Here is an 18,263-nt window from a genome sequence, read left to right on the forward strand (position 1 = left end):
GATCAAGGCGTTAGCCCCACACCTATACGCCTTCACGGCGTGGTGTTTAGCACAGGGGAACACAAAAAAATATCTGGATGCCTTCACCAACATTCAACAGTCAAGAAATACAAATATTCACTAATTTTCAGCTTCTAAAATTAGTTGGCCGAGTTTGCTGCCACGCACGTGTCAGCAGTAAGAATAAGCGTCAAATTTGCTCCTGCCACGTAATTCTTCTGCTAAGAGGATGTTAAAAATCTTAAGAATGAGAGAAATGCAAGTTTATGATTAGTGGGAATGAATGTACAGGGAATTTAGAACCTGTTTCTTTAGAAAGCATTTAGCGATATTATTTTAATGTTAACAGAACTTAACCTAACTACTAGAGCATTTAGGTTTATTATTAGAAGAATGCTAAGGGACCTAATCTTAAAACATTTTGTGAAAGTAATCGCTAAAACTTCACAGTATGTGTTATAGACGTAATTGCATATATAGCATGATGAAATTATGAAAGAAACAAAGACCGAGTCTCCTGCCACGCGCATCTTTTTTGAGGTTCCAGCAGAAAAAGAACGTGGCAGCAGATTTACCAAATTAGTTATATATATTTCTTCGTTTTCTTATCTAAAGAAGCAAAAAACTGGGTCTTCATTGCTGTGGCAGAAATAGGTTTTCCTGGTAGGGGTGTGCGGGATCCCGAAAAGTTGGGACCGGGATCGGGAAAAAAAATTCCCGTCTGTAGAGGGGCTGAAGCCCACCCAAAAACCGGCCTCTAGCTCCTTTGTAGCCCACCAAGATTTTTGTAGTATGGTAGATACATTTTGACCGAAAATGTAAAAAGTTTAAGTTTACATTTTCCATTATTAAAATTCCATTGAGGCAAGTACAATGTTCAAGTAGGTATTTGTACTTGAGATACAGTCCAGAAAATTTCGACTATGCAATACTCTAAGCATTGGAGGAGAATTTGTTGCAGGAGGCACAAAAGGTAAAAAAAAGGTAAACTGCTCCCCTGTGCTTAGCACCACGCCATGAAGGCGTGTGGGGGTAACGCCCCACACTTTCTTGAGCCGGTCGTGAGTGGGGGTGATGTGATCAGCATCACGCCCCTGACCGCCTTTACCCCCCCAGGGTTTCCCCCAGGTACCCATGTTATTCGACGCTGGGTGGGCGCCGGGGCCGCTTCCATCGTTAGAAAAGTTCCCGGATTTGAACAGGCCGGGGATCTAACCTGGGACCTTTAGCATGGTAGTCAGACGCGTTACCGACTGAGCCACCGCGGCCAACTGCACCAAATTATATTTTCAGTTTTGGTTAAGACAACTCCAGTACAAATATTTGGTGTGCCCACTGGGGAAGGTGATGGTGCTGCAGCTCCTGAAAATTTTTCAAATGAAAACAGTAATAAACTCGGGAAAGGGCAAGATGATAAATACAAACTCCTCTTCAAATGACTCCCGATTACAATTTTTTCTTTGAAAAATGAAGGTAAAAAATTATATTTACGAATTGTACTGTATCCCGTCCTCTCCCAGAATGCAGCTATGTAATACGTATCTAGCTTTACAACTCCGGCGCCTCCCAAAAAGAAAATATCCTGCGTTCGCCACTGGTGTGCCCAGTTAGATTTTTCTATATTATCGTTAAGTTGCGGACTTTTTCACATTTGTTCTCCGTTCAAGAACACTGTTTAATTTTCTGACATTTCAAATTATCTAACCAAACAATGTGTTAGCTTTCTGCATGTCGAAAGTTTACATTTTAAGATAAGACCGTCGACCACTAACAGGTTATTGCATTCAAATCAAAATCAGTCAGTAGGTATTTATCAAATTTATTTGGGGGGATTATGATGAATGTATTTGAGGGAGATTGCGCCCAGGATCTTGAGGGGGATGGGCACCCCTGAGACTTGGCAGTGTTTCGTTCTCGTCTCGATCTATAAATCGAGACGAGACCGAGAATTTACAAACATCTAGAATACCTCCGTGGCAGAGAGGTTAGCACGGCGTGCTACGAAGCCAGATTAGAATCCCGGCTTGCGCAAAGGTGTTCATCAATCTCATATCATTACCACTGTCATTACTATCATCGTCGCGTTTAGTCCAAAGAGGCAGAAAAGCGACGGTAAATAACAAACGTTAAAAATCTTCCAATTTACGCTAGGTTATTCCGTAGTCAGATTTTTTTGTAATTTGCCGTAGTCTCAATCCCGTCAACTTAGCATGAGCCGTGGAAGCGAATGAAAATTCACTTGTTACTGTGTAAAACAAGTATCTTACAACTTCCAGTGCAAAAATCTGTGCTGCATTTCTTGGAGATGAATTATGCCCTAGCAGTATAGTAGTATTTACTATAATTCAGCCACTCGGTAAAGGGTTTTCCCATTAGGGTGACAAAGCAAACCTTGTAGCAGTCAATGGCTGAACACGTGAACAGCCTTATTCATTGCGAATACATAGGTTAGTTCTGACTGGCAAGAACTTAATGTTATAGGAATGCCTTTTCTGGAATTACAGTTATTTTCTCAGAATATTTTCTTCACAAATTTTAAGATAATACTTTTAGAACACACTGGTTTACACGCCAATTTCTGCAGTATAAAAAGGTACGGGGAGTTTTTAAATTTCCTGCAGTAAATGACAGTTTTCTTCAGTTAATATATATATTTTGCAAATTTTTGTATTTAGCCTACTTTTACGTCGCTTTTCCGTTCACTTTGTTTAACCACAACGATGAGAACGCATGGTTAATTTATTATGTATCATCTCTAACAGCACATTTCTTCCCACTTTTGGCTAATCGCTACAATGAAGATGAATAACTACAAGCTGTATTCGAAGTCGGGGTGCAGGAGTACACCCCCCCCCCCCATACACACACACACTACCACCAACTGCACAATCTAAGTATCACCCAACCTGCCATGATAAGAGATGAACTTTTTCTTCTGTCCCATCTCATTTCGAAAACATTCACTTGTCCCATCTCCTTTTATGAGACGAGACGGAACATGCCTCGACTCGAGAGCAACACTAACATTAACAATAGAATCATCCCCCTAGCTGTCCCCAAAGTCTCGAGCAAACATCCTCGCATGTAACAATTTCCAGTTCAATGAAATGTCACTCACAAGGAAACAGTTATGCCCAGGTCGAGAGTCAAACCTGGAACATGCGACTTCCTCAGATAAATCATGAATTTTGTGTATAATAATTACAACGCCAGTTCATTCCTAGTAATTCTGAATCTGCAGTTTGGTTTGCATATATAAGCAGGATAATATTTAGTTTTCGAGGGCTGTACCGTCGAAACGAGGAATCAAAAATAATAATAATAATAATAATAATAATATTAAGAAAGGTTTTTTTTTTGTATTTATAACGATAAGCCTTTGCATACGTTGTTAATTCTATATTTTTCGAGACTTAAGACGAGAACGAGAATTGCCCTCCCAAACCGAGACGGATGTTTGTAAATTGAGACGAAACTGTCAATGAGACATTTACAAATAAACACGAGACAGACATTTACAACTCTCAACGAGAACGAGACCAAGGCTGCCATGTCTCGTCTCGATAGGATCCTTAGTGGTGAAGTTGTGAACCAACCAATTAATGCGTTCGGGGTAACGAGATGAGACTCCTTTTTCCGCAGTACAAAATTCAAAATTATTATATCGTACCATTTCAGTTTGGGATATTGTTATACACATGGGCGTATATATAGTTCACGGGGGGGGGGGGGGTGGAAGGATGAATTAACTTTTGGTATGATTAGGGTTACTTTATTTCGTAAGTGAAAATCCAGGACACTGCTGGCCGGAAGCTTGTTGGGGAGCATGGAGGAAGGGATGTTGGACCCGACAAAGTTGTGTGTTTGTAGTCACGAAGTATTGATACTTTTCTGTTCATCTTGTGTCACTACGTTTTTAATAACCAAATTTCTTTAATATGATTCGAGGGGGGGGGGGAATAACTGATTTGATAGTCTCAATGCAGTTTCTTATCGCAGAAATTCCGAAACTATCAGGAAATTGCAGATATTGGTCTGCAGTCCCACCTGATGTGTGGAATTACGAAATTTCCTTCCCATCGGTATCCCGTCCTATACGTCTCTAATTTAAGGGAATGAAATAAGTCCGAAGGAATTTTTTATGAACAAGCGGATAGAACAAGGAAACTGGTAATTTTAGTGAACCAAAAAAAGAGGAAGGTTGGACCCGTTGAATCCCCCTTAAATACGCCCATGGTTATACACATTATTTCCTTGTAATAATTATACATAAACTAAGTATAGATATATATATATACTGTGCAACTAATGTAATCTTCTCAGTGTATTTTCTCTTATCTGCACAAAAATATTTGATCATAATTTGCGTAACAGAAATGGAACACAAACTGAAATTGTTTTATGGAAAAGAAAGTTAAATAGTGAAGAATGTGAAAATTCCTATTTTGCACTACATAGGTTACGGTAAATATCGATAAATATAAGTTTAAAAAATATTTTTGAGTGTCTGGTCAGCAACCAATTTTATAAGCAATATTTTTCGCATGGCCTGAGAACACACGCAGCTGAACCCTTTCATTTATCTTGCACGTGAGCAGCACGGATATTTCATAGAAGAATGATCATTACAAAGCATAGCTTTCCTTTCTCCTATCGCTCCTTCTTCCATTATTTAAATCGGTACAGATTTGTAAAACTGCTGCACGTGTTCGCTCACCGTGGGCTACCCATCCGGAACTGGACGCTCGAAGCAGACGACAAACGAGTTCTCACTAAGAAGTGACGTAGTAACATGGCGGCGGCGTGTTTTCAGTGCAACGCTAGCCTCGCAACTTTGGTAGTCTCGTTTCTGTCTTAAACTGGACACAGAGAAACGCGAGAACTTGCAGGGGTCATTTTTCCAGGGTGTAGTTTTTAAAATTGTTGTAAAAAAAAATTGAGTGGAAATGTCCATTTAAAGATGAGATTATCATGCGAGAATGATTTGATTTGTCGTACGGGCCGGGACAATTAGGTTTGGGTTAGGGATTTTTCAAACGGAGAAACTAATTGGCACATTAATTAATTTTACTATTCCATATTATAATAAATAATTACGTTAGAGGCTATAATATGAAATTGTGAATTATGAAAATGAGATTAAAGTGTAAAGAAAGAATAGGTGTTTAAACAGCGAGTACTGGGGGCTAGCATGTCTACCGATTAGTGAAAACTTGTGGTCATAACATTTGTTGTGGTTCGTAGATCGTAGTTGTCCGTATACACAAACCTCAACTACCAAATAGAAGTGAATTATTTTTTCATAGAAGTATCTGTGATTCGGAATGTTAAAAGTAGTTAGTTCTGGATGTGTAGCAACTTCCGGATTACGAATTAATCCGTTTTTTCAAACTGTAAGATGGAGAAAACCTCGTTGGTTGCCTATTGCCAAGAGTAAAGTGTTTCGCGTTCCAGAAAGAAAACCCCAATGTCCAGAAGAAAGTGTAGAACTTCGAAGACTTCACAACAATTATCATGTTGCATTGAGAGCAGTTAGGTAAATATTGGCGCAAGTTCCGATTGTTTAATTCCGATTTCATCATGATACGTGGGCATAATTTCAGTAACTACCAAACGTCTCTAATTCCCTTTTTTTCGTATTTTTCACATTGATTTTTTTTCAGGTTCGAAAACCCCACGAACCATTCATAAATAGCCCCATGAACCATTTCCGGATAGCCCCACGAACCATTCATAAATAGCCCCACGAACCATTCATATATAGCTCCACAAACCATTCATAAATAGCCCCACGAACCATTCATAAATAGCCCCACGAACCATTCACGGATAACCCCACAAACCATTCATAAATAGCCCCATGAACCATTCACGGATAGCTCCACGAACCATTCATAAATAGCCCCATGAACCATTCACGGATAGCCCCACGAACCATTCATATATAACCTTAGAGATACTGGGCGAAAGGGGGGGGGGTGGTTATAACCCCCATCAACCTCACATTGAGCAGGCCACTGATCCTGTGCACGTCATGTTGTCGCAAGTTCGTAATCAGAAATAATGAACAGTAACTCACGTTTATTTACGTTCTGGAACTGTTACACAGTTACAAAACCACTTATTTGGAAACACTGACCGGTTGTTACGTCATGAAACGCTCACAAATATTTGGTTCACGTAGTAGACAGACATCAAGGGAACAGCTTTCGTTCATCGGAGTGACATTAATGTCGAAAATTACATGATTTACCGGCAAAAAATTTTCAAGCAGGTGAAATCAAACTTCCAAGACCTTCCTAAAGTATAAATAAACCCATTTCGGTAAGTACTTTCTCCTGTAAAATTGGAGAAATACGTTTTGGGGATACAAAAATTTTACCCGGCCATTAAATGTTAAGTATCCCCAAAACGTCTGAAATTTCTTTTTCTTCTTTTTCACATTGGTACTTACGTATTCTGCATTCCTAAGGATTCTTGAAGGTGCCATTTTGTTTTTTTCACGCAAATAATCTCAATTTTCGACATATCGAGTAATTATTCTTTGTTCGTTTTCGCTTGCATTACACACAATATGGCGGAGAAATCTTGACTAGCATTGTCGATGATCAGTGGTTATGCAGTGTTGCAACCTTGTTCATCGAAAAATACCTACTTTCGTTGTACTGATTTTGTATTTTTTTTCCAGGTTCGAAAACACCATGAACCATGCACGAATAGCCCCACGAACTATTCATAAATAGCCCCATGAACCGTTCATAAATAGCCCCACGAACCATTCATAAATAGCCCCACGAACCATGCACAGCAAGGTTAGGTTAGGTTCAGTTAGGTTGGACAAACATAGTTAAAATTGTCATCCTCAAAATTGTCATGTTCTTGCAAAAAAAAATTGCGTGGCTGGAAACACTGACCGGGGGTTACATCATCGAGCGCACGCAGCATTTGGTTCACGTAGTCGAAGGACATAGAGGAAACAGCTTTCGTGCATCGGAGAGGCATTAATCTTCTAAAATACATGATTTACCGGCGATATAAATTAAGTGATGGTAAAAAGCACTTCCACGACCTTTGAAAAGTGTACGGAAAGTCTTTCTCCTGTAAAATTGAAGAAATGCATTTTGGGGATACTTAAATTTTACCATAACATAAAATGTCCTATATATTTCTGGAGTGATTTTACAATACCGGACTATTCCCCAATTTCATTCATATTTCGTATACTCAATAATTTAGGGCTCCTAATCACGAAACTGCTGTTAAAATTTGGCGCTCACGTGTGGAACTTACAAAATAAGGGGGTCTGTGATCGCAACCGACAATGCACAATTGCTCATTATTTATCGCAAGATTTTGCATTTCGAATACTTAAAGAACGAAATATACTGTATATTCCTGATATTACTACGATCCCAAATTTTAACTATGTTTGCCTAACCTAACCTTGCCGTGCATGGTTTGTGGTTGTGGGGTTATCCGTGAATGGTTTGTGGGGCTGCGCGTGCATGGTTCGTGGGTCTACCTGTGCATCAGTGATCAAATGTCCTAAATTAGTGACTTTGCGAAATATGAACGAATGCTCCCGTATTATTAATATTTACCCAATTGAAAGTTATGGCATTTTTCAAAGCAAAACTTACGGAAAAATGGACATTACTTCCTTCCTTCAAAAGATGCCATCTTCCTCACATGAACAACTGAGGGTCTCACTTAGCACACAACACTATCAACCTTGTGTACTGAACGCAACTTGACAAATAACAGGTTTCACATATAGCACAACACTTTTGCAACCTTGGGTACTGAACTCAACATAACGAATTGTCACTTGTTCATATGAGAAAAATAGCTCCCATCATTGTTTATGTATCGAGAATCAGCGTGGTTATTCACAACGTTATTGTACAACTTCTACATGCTAATTTACAATTTGTACATGTGACCACTGCAGATACGGCATCAGGACTCCATAATTAGTGAGTATTCGAATTATTAACGAAATTATGCCTTTTTTTGTATTGTAAAATCACAACCTTCTACACGTTATTTTGCAAGTTCCGCACCTTACCGCCAAATGTTAACTGCAGATTCGTGATTAAGAGGTCTAAATTAGTGACTATGCGAAATATGAAAGAAATCGGGGAATTGTCCGATATTGTAAAATCTTACCATATTTATTTCTGCTTTCGACCAAACTTTTCTTGCTGTCATGCGTGGGTGGCGCGGGGAAGAAGGTGCGAAGGGGTTTTTCAGCAGCCCTTAGTTTTCGTCGGCATCTGCCTTCTTACGTTATGTATGACTTACTAAAACTTTTGTCGTCACATTGGAGTAACACGTCTGTCATTGTAGACAACAGGTACTGATCCTAATCTGAAAGAGAACCCGCATTTGCTTTCCTCTATTGGGGGGAGTCTCTAGTGGCTGTTGTCTTTTTTCCACCATTATTATTTTTTTGTTAAAAGTTTATTTTTCTGTTTTAAGACACAGTATATGGTCATTGACCTGCATAAACAAGCTTTGTTCATTTAAAATTACAAAACATGCGCTTGTAGTGGCCAAAACAAACAAGAATGAAACAAGTCACTAGTAGTCTTCAGTTCCCATTGGCATATTTCCATAAATGCCTATTATATGTTTATTGGTATTTGATGTAATGCCTAAAGAATGCATGTTTTCTTTATTTTCAACATCCATAGCCCATACTTTATTAGTTGAATGACATATTACATTAGCCTAATTGATTTGATTTATTTGTTCTATTTAACTTCGCTTTTCTTCCACTTTGGCTAATTGCGAAGGTGAGTGTTGTGATAAGATGAAGCAGGCGAAGGGACAATCACAAACACACACGGGCAGATCCCAAAACCACAAAAAGGCTCCAAGTAGGATTGTACTGGCTGAGGGTCCAGATGCCATAGTCTCTTAGTCTGCTAAATGCAGTCCAGGGTGTACTATGTGGAAGACAGTCTGACATTGGGTTGGTAGATTAGAGTATTAGAGTTGTTAAATTCATGAGACAATTATTGAAAATATGGATCGAACTCTGTTTTCCCTTTGAAGCAGCGTTACACCATTAAAACACCTGGCGTAACTTTCCCAAGTCCTGGAGTGTGTTGATTTCGTGTTGGGTTAAAGAATGAAGTCTCTCGTAGTTCATGAACACAACTATATATTATAATAACGGATATAATATACACAAAGACACAGGTTATACGACGACGAAGTACAACCACTTGTGGTCGCGTCGCGCTCGCTCACAAACACACACACACACGAAGACAAAGACACTCGAGTTCAGTCAGTCCTATTGCGTCATGCATATGACACGTACTTCACGTGGCAGACCTCCCTGCCATCTAGTGAGCAACTCTAACATCATTTTTAAATTTTAATTATATTACAGTACTGAACATCCTCCCCTACCTTGAAATATACATTTCAACATATTTTTAACCTTTAACACTGATTATAAAATTGAAATTACAATGTAGACTAACATATATAACCACTTCAAACATAACTTCTGATATTGAATATTTGACATTAACATATAGATTTTTCAAGTTTACTTCTCTACTTCAAATGGTAGCAATGATAATTTCACGATTGGCCTCTTACACAGTCCATTTACAGTCTTTACTGTTCCTGATCGCACTCTTCCATCTCGTCCAGCATGAACCTCTACCACTCTCCCCAGTTTCCATTCTTGTGGAGGGATGTTATCTTCTCGTACAATGACCATGTCGCCCTCTCCGAAGTCTCGATGTTTCGAGAACCATTTGGGGCGCTGCTGAAGTCTGGATAGATCGTCCTCACCATGGCTACAAATGACTGTCTCTGCTCTGATGTCACTTCATCAGTATCACATGTGTAAGACTGCTCCACTGGCAACACTGAATTTCTTAAGACTGGGGGGCCAGTCCACCATAATGGATGATTAAGTAAAGCCGAAGTCGAGATTCCACGGCTCGCACAGTCTGCTGGATTTTCCTTGCTAGCAACGTATGCCCACTGTATTTCTCCTTCTTCCTGTATCTTCGCCACACGGTTTCCCACGAAAGTTTTCCATCTGCTAGGACAAGCACTAATCCAAGACAAAACAATTTTCGAGTCAGAATACGCTGTCATGGTTTTCAAGTTGACAGACAATGCTTTCCGCACTAAAGAAAGGAGGCGAAGTAACAGCACAGCTGCACAGAGTTCCAACCTGGGAAGGGTTATAGTTTTAAGGGGGGCCACCTTTGTTTTGGATGCAATCATCTTCACTTGCACCTGCCCATTAGCACATACACATCTCACGTAGACCACTGCTGCATAAGCCGCTTCTGACACGTCGCAGAATCCAACTAAATGAATCTCCACGGTGTCTCTAGGAATAATGCATCACTCCACTCGGATATCTTTCAATTGTGGCATATCCTGGCAGTATGCAACCCACTCTGCAGCCAAATTGCTTGGAAGCTCGTCGTTCCAATCAAGATCCAACTTCCAAAGTGTTTGCATAAACAATTTTGCCTTCACGGTCACAGGAGAGACAAAACCTAAAGGATCAAACAGCTTCGATATCTCGGAAAGAACCAGTCTTTTAGTTATAATCGCTCGTTTGCTCGGATTCACCACATCAAAACACAAGTAATCCATAGAAGGGCTGCACTGTATGCCTAAAGTTTTCTTCGCGTCTTCTCCATTAAATTCAAACTGCAGATTTGTCTCCAACAAGTCACAGGGAATAATGTCCAGCACTCTCGGATCGTTTGACCACCACTTATGAAGCTCAAAGCTGCCTTTGCTTAGTAACTGTGTCAATTGATGATACAACTCGATTGCTTCGTCAGTAGAATTGGCTCCTGTTAGAAAGTCATCCATGTACACATGACTAAGTAAGCTCTTTGTGGCGAGAGGATAATTCTCTCCTTCGTCATTCGCTAACTGTCGAAGGACTCTTGTGGCGAGAAAACCTGCAGGCTTAGTACCATAAGTAAGAGTATTTAAACGGAATTCCTTGATTGATTGTTCAGGGGTCTCTCTCCACAAAATCAACTGAAAATCTCTATCTTCATACGCGACCTCTACTTGTCTATACATCATCCGAACATCAGAAATTAAAGCAACTGGATGGCAACGGAATCGAATCAAAATAGGAAATATGTCTGGTTGTTGCTTTTCACTATTCATAAGTACATCATTCAGGGAAAGTCCACTACTTGTCTTGCAAGACGAATGAAAAACTACTCTCAGTTTAGTCGAACTGCTGCTTTCATTTGTTACACAATGATGTGGAATGTAATAAGATGTGGGGGGTACCTTGGGGGCCTCATCCTCCGCCACTGGTGTCATGTGTTGCAAGGTGAGATATTCTTGCATAAATGCTTGGTATTGTTGTTGTTTTACTGGATCTTTCTGTAATCTTTGCTCTTGTGATAACAAACACTTTCTTGCTCTCTCTTTAGAGTACCCCAATTCTTCCCAATTGCTCTGAAATGGCAAATTTACGACGTAACGTCCATCTGTTTTGCGACGATGTGTAGTTTCAAAATGCTCTTCACATAAGCGCTCTTCTTCTGTTACGAACTCTCTCTGCGGCAATTCTTCAATCTCAAAGAATTTTCTTAATGACTGGTTTACATTATTTTCTTCAACTGACACATGAAGAGAGGTGAATGAATGTTTTGAAGTTTGTTGCTTTACTCCTCCGCAAATAACCCAACCTAAGCGAGTTTGAATGGCAATCGGTTCTCCTTCCTTGCCTTCTCGTTTTCCTCTCATTAGCAGCGACGCATATATATCACACCCGAAAAGGAGGTCAATATTTCCCCTTGTATGAAATGTGGGATCAGCAAGGTCAAGTCCGCGTATGTGACTCCAGCTCCCGGTGTTTTGAATAGTCACATGTGGCAGCGGTGACGTAATCCTTTTCACCACCAACGCAGAGGTTGTGTAGGAATGTTTACCGTCTCGGGACTCAATCGTGATATCAACAGCTGAATGTGACTTCCCAACGTTAACAGAAGAAATGCCTGTTACTGACACAAACACGCTCTTTCTTTTCAGACCTAATATTTGAACTGCATTGGCACTAATAAACGAAACCTCACTACAACTATCCAATAATGCACGGAAGGGCTGACACTGGTTATCTTTATTCTTTATGTTTGCAATTGCTGTCGGAAGTAACACTTCCGTGCTCGATTTCCCGTGATCGGCCGCTAAATGTGACGTCACAATCTGATGCGAAGTTGCCAAACTTCCTTGGGGGGAGGGGGTCACTTCACGATGAAGGGATGTATGGTGTTTCTTATTGCAAGTACGGCACAAACTAGCGCTGCATTTACTCACCTTATGAAAAGAACTAAGGCAATTATAGCACAAGCCACTACTTTTCACAAATGCCTCTCTCTCAGGCTCTGATAGGCTGTTATATTGATTGCACTTATACAGCGGGTGGGACTCTTGGTGACATTTAGGGCAACACACTGACACATGAAAAGAACTCGCATTTCTTTTGACACTGGAATCACTAAAGGGTTGTTTCACTGAGTATCCTTGTTGTTTGGGGGGTCTAGAAGATGCTGACAACGCTCTCGCTCTCGTATCGAGGAAGGCTCGTAGCTGCTCAAACGTCGGAAGTTGATCGGCTGACACATTAAGCTCCCACTGCTGTCGTGACACACTGTCGAGCTTCTCCACGGTATGGAAAACCAAAATTGCATCCCAATGTTGAACTGGAACTTCTAGAACTCTGAGTACACGAACACACTCGGTTGTTACGTCCGCGAGTTTTCGCAAGGCAACCGCTGATTCTGTCTGAATGCAAGGTTGCGACACGAGTCGCTTGATCGTGTCATTCACAAGAACGTGCCTTTGCTGATATCTATTGTTCAAAATTTTCCACGCTTCTTTGTAATTTGTGTATGTAATCGTAATAGATTGCAGCAACAATGCAGGTTCACCACATATACTAGACTTCAAATATTGAAGTTTCTGTGCAGGGGACAAAGAATTATTATTATGCACAGACGCAACGAACAAATCACGAAACGACAGCCACTGCTGTAAGTTTCCCGCGAACACAGGCAAGTCCAATTTAGGTAGTCTTACGTCACTACTGGCTTTAACCGACGATGCACTGGCAGCCATTGCCACGCCCTGCTGCTTTTGAGCACGATACAATGTCACCAACATCTGCTCTAATCGGTCTTGAATCGAGCTGATTTCTGCATCAAACTCCGCAAACTGATCATCACTGCACTCGGAAGACAGCTCACGTAAGAGCTTCTGAGTGTCCTCTGTTAATTGCACGGTTTTGTTGATGTACACGGTGACGCTCTCTTGTGAGAGGTCGTCTGACGCAATCTTGTTTTCAACACGCGTAACTTCGCGTTTCAGAACACGTTTGCACGAAAGTATCTGCTCCATAGTTCACAACACTAACACTAGTCCAGACACAAAAGTCAGAACACACCCGGCATGGGAGATAATGCACAAAAAGCTGCTGGTTAAATCAATTCACTACACGTGGCATGTACTGCGCAAATCCGGGTTTGGAGGACCATGAAGCGGCGTTACACCATTAAAACACCTGGCGTAACTTTCCCAAGTCCTGGAGTGTGTTGATTTCGTGTTGGGTTAAAGAATGAAGTCTCTCGTAGTTCATGAACACAACTATATATTATAATAACGGATATAATATACACAAAGACACAGGTTATACGACGACGAAGTACCACCACTTGTGGTCGCGTCGCGCTCGCTCACACACACACACACACACGAAGACAAAGACACTCGAGTTCAGTCAGTCCTATTGCGTCATGCATATGACACGTACTTCACGTGGCAGACCTCCCTGCCATCTAGCGAGCAACTCTAACATCATTTTTAAATTTTAATTATATTACAGTACTGAACACCCTTCAAAATTTGCTTTGTCTCTGTAAACCATTATTCTTCCAGAACCTAACGTGCCTCCGTAATTCTTCTCGCTCCAAAATCCAGATTTTACCTGAAATCTGGATTCCCTCCGAAACTTGGATAGTATATTTTCTGAATCTGGATTTTTTTTGGCCATCCCTAGTGCCAAGTAGTTTTGTAGTCAGGTTTGGGGCTCTTAAAATTCAAATAATGCCCCTAAATGTTTTTGTGGCTAGGTTAAACATGCCAGGTTTAGAGCTGTTAGCATTTCAGTAATTTCCCTAAATGCCTTCAACATCTCATCACATTGTAGTTGGTTTCAAACACGACACCCCTTCAAACCTTGTGTCAGCAGTAGTCTGTGGAATGCCTTGTTGATGGGAAGTGGGGATTTTGCATAAGGTACCTTTTAAACTTCTTTTCGCTGTTAAATCTGACTTTTCGGAACTACAAACAGTGCTAATTACGGCCCAAGTTCCTTTTGTTTTATTGCGAACACATACTGCGGAGTTTTAGCAATTACTTAAGATTTTGTTCAATATAAGCTTTTGTAGTTAGATTAGGTAGGCCAGGTTTGGTTCTCTTAGCATTAAAATAAAGTCCCTGAATGCATTCTACTAAGGTTCCGATTTACTTCTGTATTAATTTCCAATAGTCTACGATACTTACAGTCACTTGTCAACGGAAAATACATTGTCCATGGAAAGTGCACATGCTTTCGTAAGGTAATAAGTTGTTTTTATCAATATAAATAACTTTTTTCAAAATCCAAACAGTGCTCATTACTTAAAGGAAGGTTGAAATTTCATAGACAATGATTGCCAAAATTCTATGACAATTAGTCTTTCTGCTAGGAGAATTTGAAAAAGATCATAAAACAATCGGAACCGTTTCACTAATTACTTTCTGAAAGCTTCAGATTTCCTTTCACCATCATTCCCGCTATACTTTTTCTTTCTTCTATGAAATAAGAATGCCTTGTCAATTAGAAGAGCAGATGCTTGTGTATGGTACCTTTTACAAATTGCCTACTTTGGAACTCCAAAGAGTGGTAATTATTTTCAGCAAGGTTCAAATTTACTGTAACAATCATTTCTACAATTCTGGAATACTTCTTTCTTCTATAAAACTTTGAAAGGAGCACCTATGGGACTCATGTCCTGACCAAGTAGTACCTCATGATGTTGATTCAACACAAACATTTTGGAACTCCCTCCAGGTTCACATGAACCAAATGCAAGAACACTAACCATTCAGCTATACAGGAGGAAATCTGTTATACATCTGTGCTGTACGTAGTAGAGTATTGAGTCCAGCTCTTTTGTTATTGGGATGCCTGATTTCTTTTGTATTATTTATGTATTAACACAAATTCTAAGCTTTTATGTACATATATATTTTGGAGTACATTGTATCATCGAGGTATTTATTTAAAGTTGACATGTATATTTCTTTCTCTCCAGAACGTACTTGTGTGAAGAACAGAGAAAAAAATCTTCCAAAGGGAATGTGGGTATTCGACATGCTGAAGTGGAGGATGAAGAGCATGCAGCATGCTTGAAGATAAATGACAAGTGGAACGAGGAAGTTGCCAAGATTCGTGAGCAGCGTTTGATGACTGAGAGAGCTGCAATGAAGGAAAGGGCATTAAACAGAATGATTTCAGATGAAGAAAGGCAGAAGAAGCTACTAGAAGAGATTGAAGAGGAAGTCAAGAGAGAGAAAGTAAGAAGTCAGGAATTGTAGGTTATTGTTGCAAGTTAAATTTAAGCTGTTGTTTAACTCATTAAAGGTTTATTAAAAAATCTGGCAATTATGCTTGTCTGTTACAGAACATTGTGGCTGAGGGGATTGTGCATTTCCTTCAGTGCTTCGAATTTTATGTTGTTCATTTATTTATTGACTGAAGGGAAGGATTCTTAAACAAACTCAAAGATATCTTGTGAAGATACCACTCTGGCTTTCAGTTTGAAGGAGAAAGGAAAACAAGGTGGCCACAGACATTGAATTTTTTGTAGGGAAGGAAAGTTTTTTTTTTTTTACGTATGGGATTAATTTTTTGGTAAATAGTTATTAATTATCAATAAAAAATGATAGAGTAGAGTTAGTAATCTATAAATAATCTATAATATGTTCTATGAATCCCATATATGTTCAGAAAATATCTACCATTTTATATAATGTTGGCACACTTTTGATTATACCATATCAATATGCTTTATAATGGCAATCTATCAGCAACATATCAATATGTTCTTAGTTTATTGAATTAATTCATTTGTGTTAAGAAGAAAAAAAGATTCATCAAATTGTTTGAAATATATTTGCATTTAGAAAATTGTTTTCTTTATAATTTACTGAATTTTTTTGCGAAAATTGGTGCTAAAATTGCCATTCTGTACCAATGCTCAACCAAATACCAAAAACCGACACTCGATCCCTGGTTTTCAGCAAGTTACATTTTCCATGTGCCACAAGAATTCAGCTGAACCATTTTCTCTTTTCTCTCTCTTCTTCTTCTTCTTTTAATCAAGGAGTCCCGGGTTCGATACCTGGTAGAGGTATATAGTGATTCGGATCCCACGTTCAACTGTAGGTCCAGTCTCGATTAGCCTTACACTGTGCATAAAGTGGACTTAACACACCAACTCAATCAATCAGTTAAAAGAAACTTACCATGATTGCTCTGTTCTGTTTAGCCAATGTAGTTTCGTGAACAGCTCGATTTACTTATCCGATTATAACAATATGTCATAAGAATCTAATAGAATGTTAATATGTAGACAGGCTAGCTCGGTGCCCAAACACATTGTTCGACTTTCAATCTCACCACCGAAATTTCCACATTCCAATCCCAGCATGGGCATGGCTGTCTTTTGTCCCCCCCCCCCCATCATATCATTCATTCCTCAGAAAAGCAATGCTAAATAACACAAACCCAATATATAGACACCCAGATGCTTCTTGCTGTTGTTGCTTGTAACATAATTATCATAATATTAATGATTTACCTTTAATTAATTTTTTTCTCTCTAATTACAGGAAGAGAGGTTCATCACAGCTGAGAATATCGACCAGGCTATTGAGGATGCTTTGGCTAGTTCTGTTGACTATAACTTTGCAATAGACTTGGATGCAAATGTTTACCGTGGTAGAAATACAAAGCCTTCAGATGTTCCACTTGACAAACGAGAAAAGTTAGCAATACCCGCTGGAACGTAAAGAGTTCAAGTTATGGGAAGAACTTAATCTACTTTGAGTAACAGTGTAGTTTTTCTACAGAATGAAAATGTGTGTAATGTGATGTAAAAAGAAAACCTGTGGCACTTCTGTTCATGTAAATAATTGTCGATATAGTATGTATGATGGGAAGTAAAAGATTGGAAGTAGAAATGCTGTAATTTTAGTCTTCCTCAATTTCTTCTTCTCCGAATCCTACCTAGTAGCATCAAGCTGAATTTGCCAGTGTTTTTGCACATTTACGAGTACACCCAATGGTAAAATAAACTGTAGGCGAATTGTCCATCACCATTTTCATTCGGTCTGTATTTCACGATATGATGATAATGAATTGAAATAAAGATGTCAATAAACAGAGGTATGTTTATAGGTATAATTTCATTCCTTAAAACAACACAGGATGTAGAATAAAAAGTAATGAAAATAACGATGGATAATTTGCCTACCATTATCTTTGCCGTTGACTGTACAATCCTTTCCTGAAGTGGCCAGCATAGAAGCAGGATTTTGCCAACATAACTGTTATGCACTGGGAGTTAGCTTGGCTCACGGGAAATGTAACCTATCAAGAAGGTCAAAATTGCATTCTGCTAATTTTTAAACTTCGAAGTCTTTGTGTACATCTAAAAACATCTGTTGCACCTAATTAGAAAGAAGTGAATATCCCACTGGTGAGCAGTGATAGCTGAGAAAAAAAATTGCATGTGAAGAAATCAGACTAATTTAATTCAAATTCATGTTTCTATGTAAATAGAAATACTTTACAATGTGGTGGTTCTTGGTGCTGGAGCAAGCCAGTGGCATATTCTAAAAATTTGACCTCGTTTACCGCAACAATTTTTATTTAGTGTATATATTTATTATGCATTAATTAGATATAATGGAAATAAAACAAGAACCAAATTCTGACAACTTTAAAGTTTGCTGGAATTTCTATGTGTATGAAAAAGTTGGTTTACCGGCAGTACCCGATAACATGGGAGAATACACTAGTGCAGTGGTTTCATATTTCCACTCTAAAAAAACACTGCCAACCTCCATAGCGGAGTGGTTACGATGCCGTGGGTGCCAGGTTCGAATCCCAGGCATAACCCAAGCCAAGCTAACTCGCA

The 18,263-nt window shown here is 39.3% G+C and overlaps 1 protein-coding gene across 1 annotated transcript; it reads left to right on the plus strand.

Moving 5' to 3' along the window:
• The first annotated feature begins 5,228 nt into the window (after positions 1-5,228).
• On the plus strand, positions 5,229-17,298 carry mRpS26 (mitochondrial ribosomal protein S26). Its single transcript, XM_083143218.1, has 3 exons — positions 5,229-5,536; positions 15,375-15,636; positions 16,954-17,298. The coding sequence occupies exons 1-3, from the start codon at positions 5,325-5,327 to the stop codon at positions 17,131-17,133; spliced, it is 654 nt and encodes a 217-aa protein (XP_082999344.1). The 5' UTR covers positions 5,229-5,324; the 3' UTR covers positions 17,134-17,298.
• Positions 17,299-18,263: the final 965 nt, after the last annotated feature.

The sequence above is a fragment of the Lepisma saccharinum genome, chromosome 21, assembly GCF_977018435.1.
Source record: "Lepisma saccharinum chromosome 21, izLepSacc3.1, whole genome shotgun sequence".
Taxonomy (NCBI): domain Eukaryota; kingdom Metazoa; phylum Arthropoda; class Insecta; order Zygentoma; family Lepismatidae; genus Lepisma; species Lepisma saccharinum.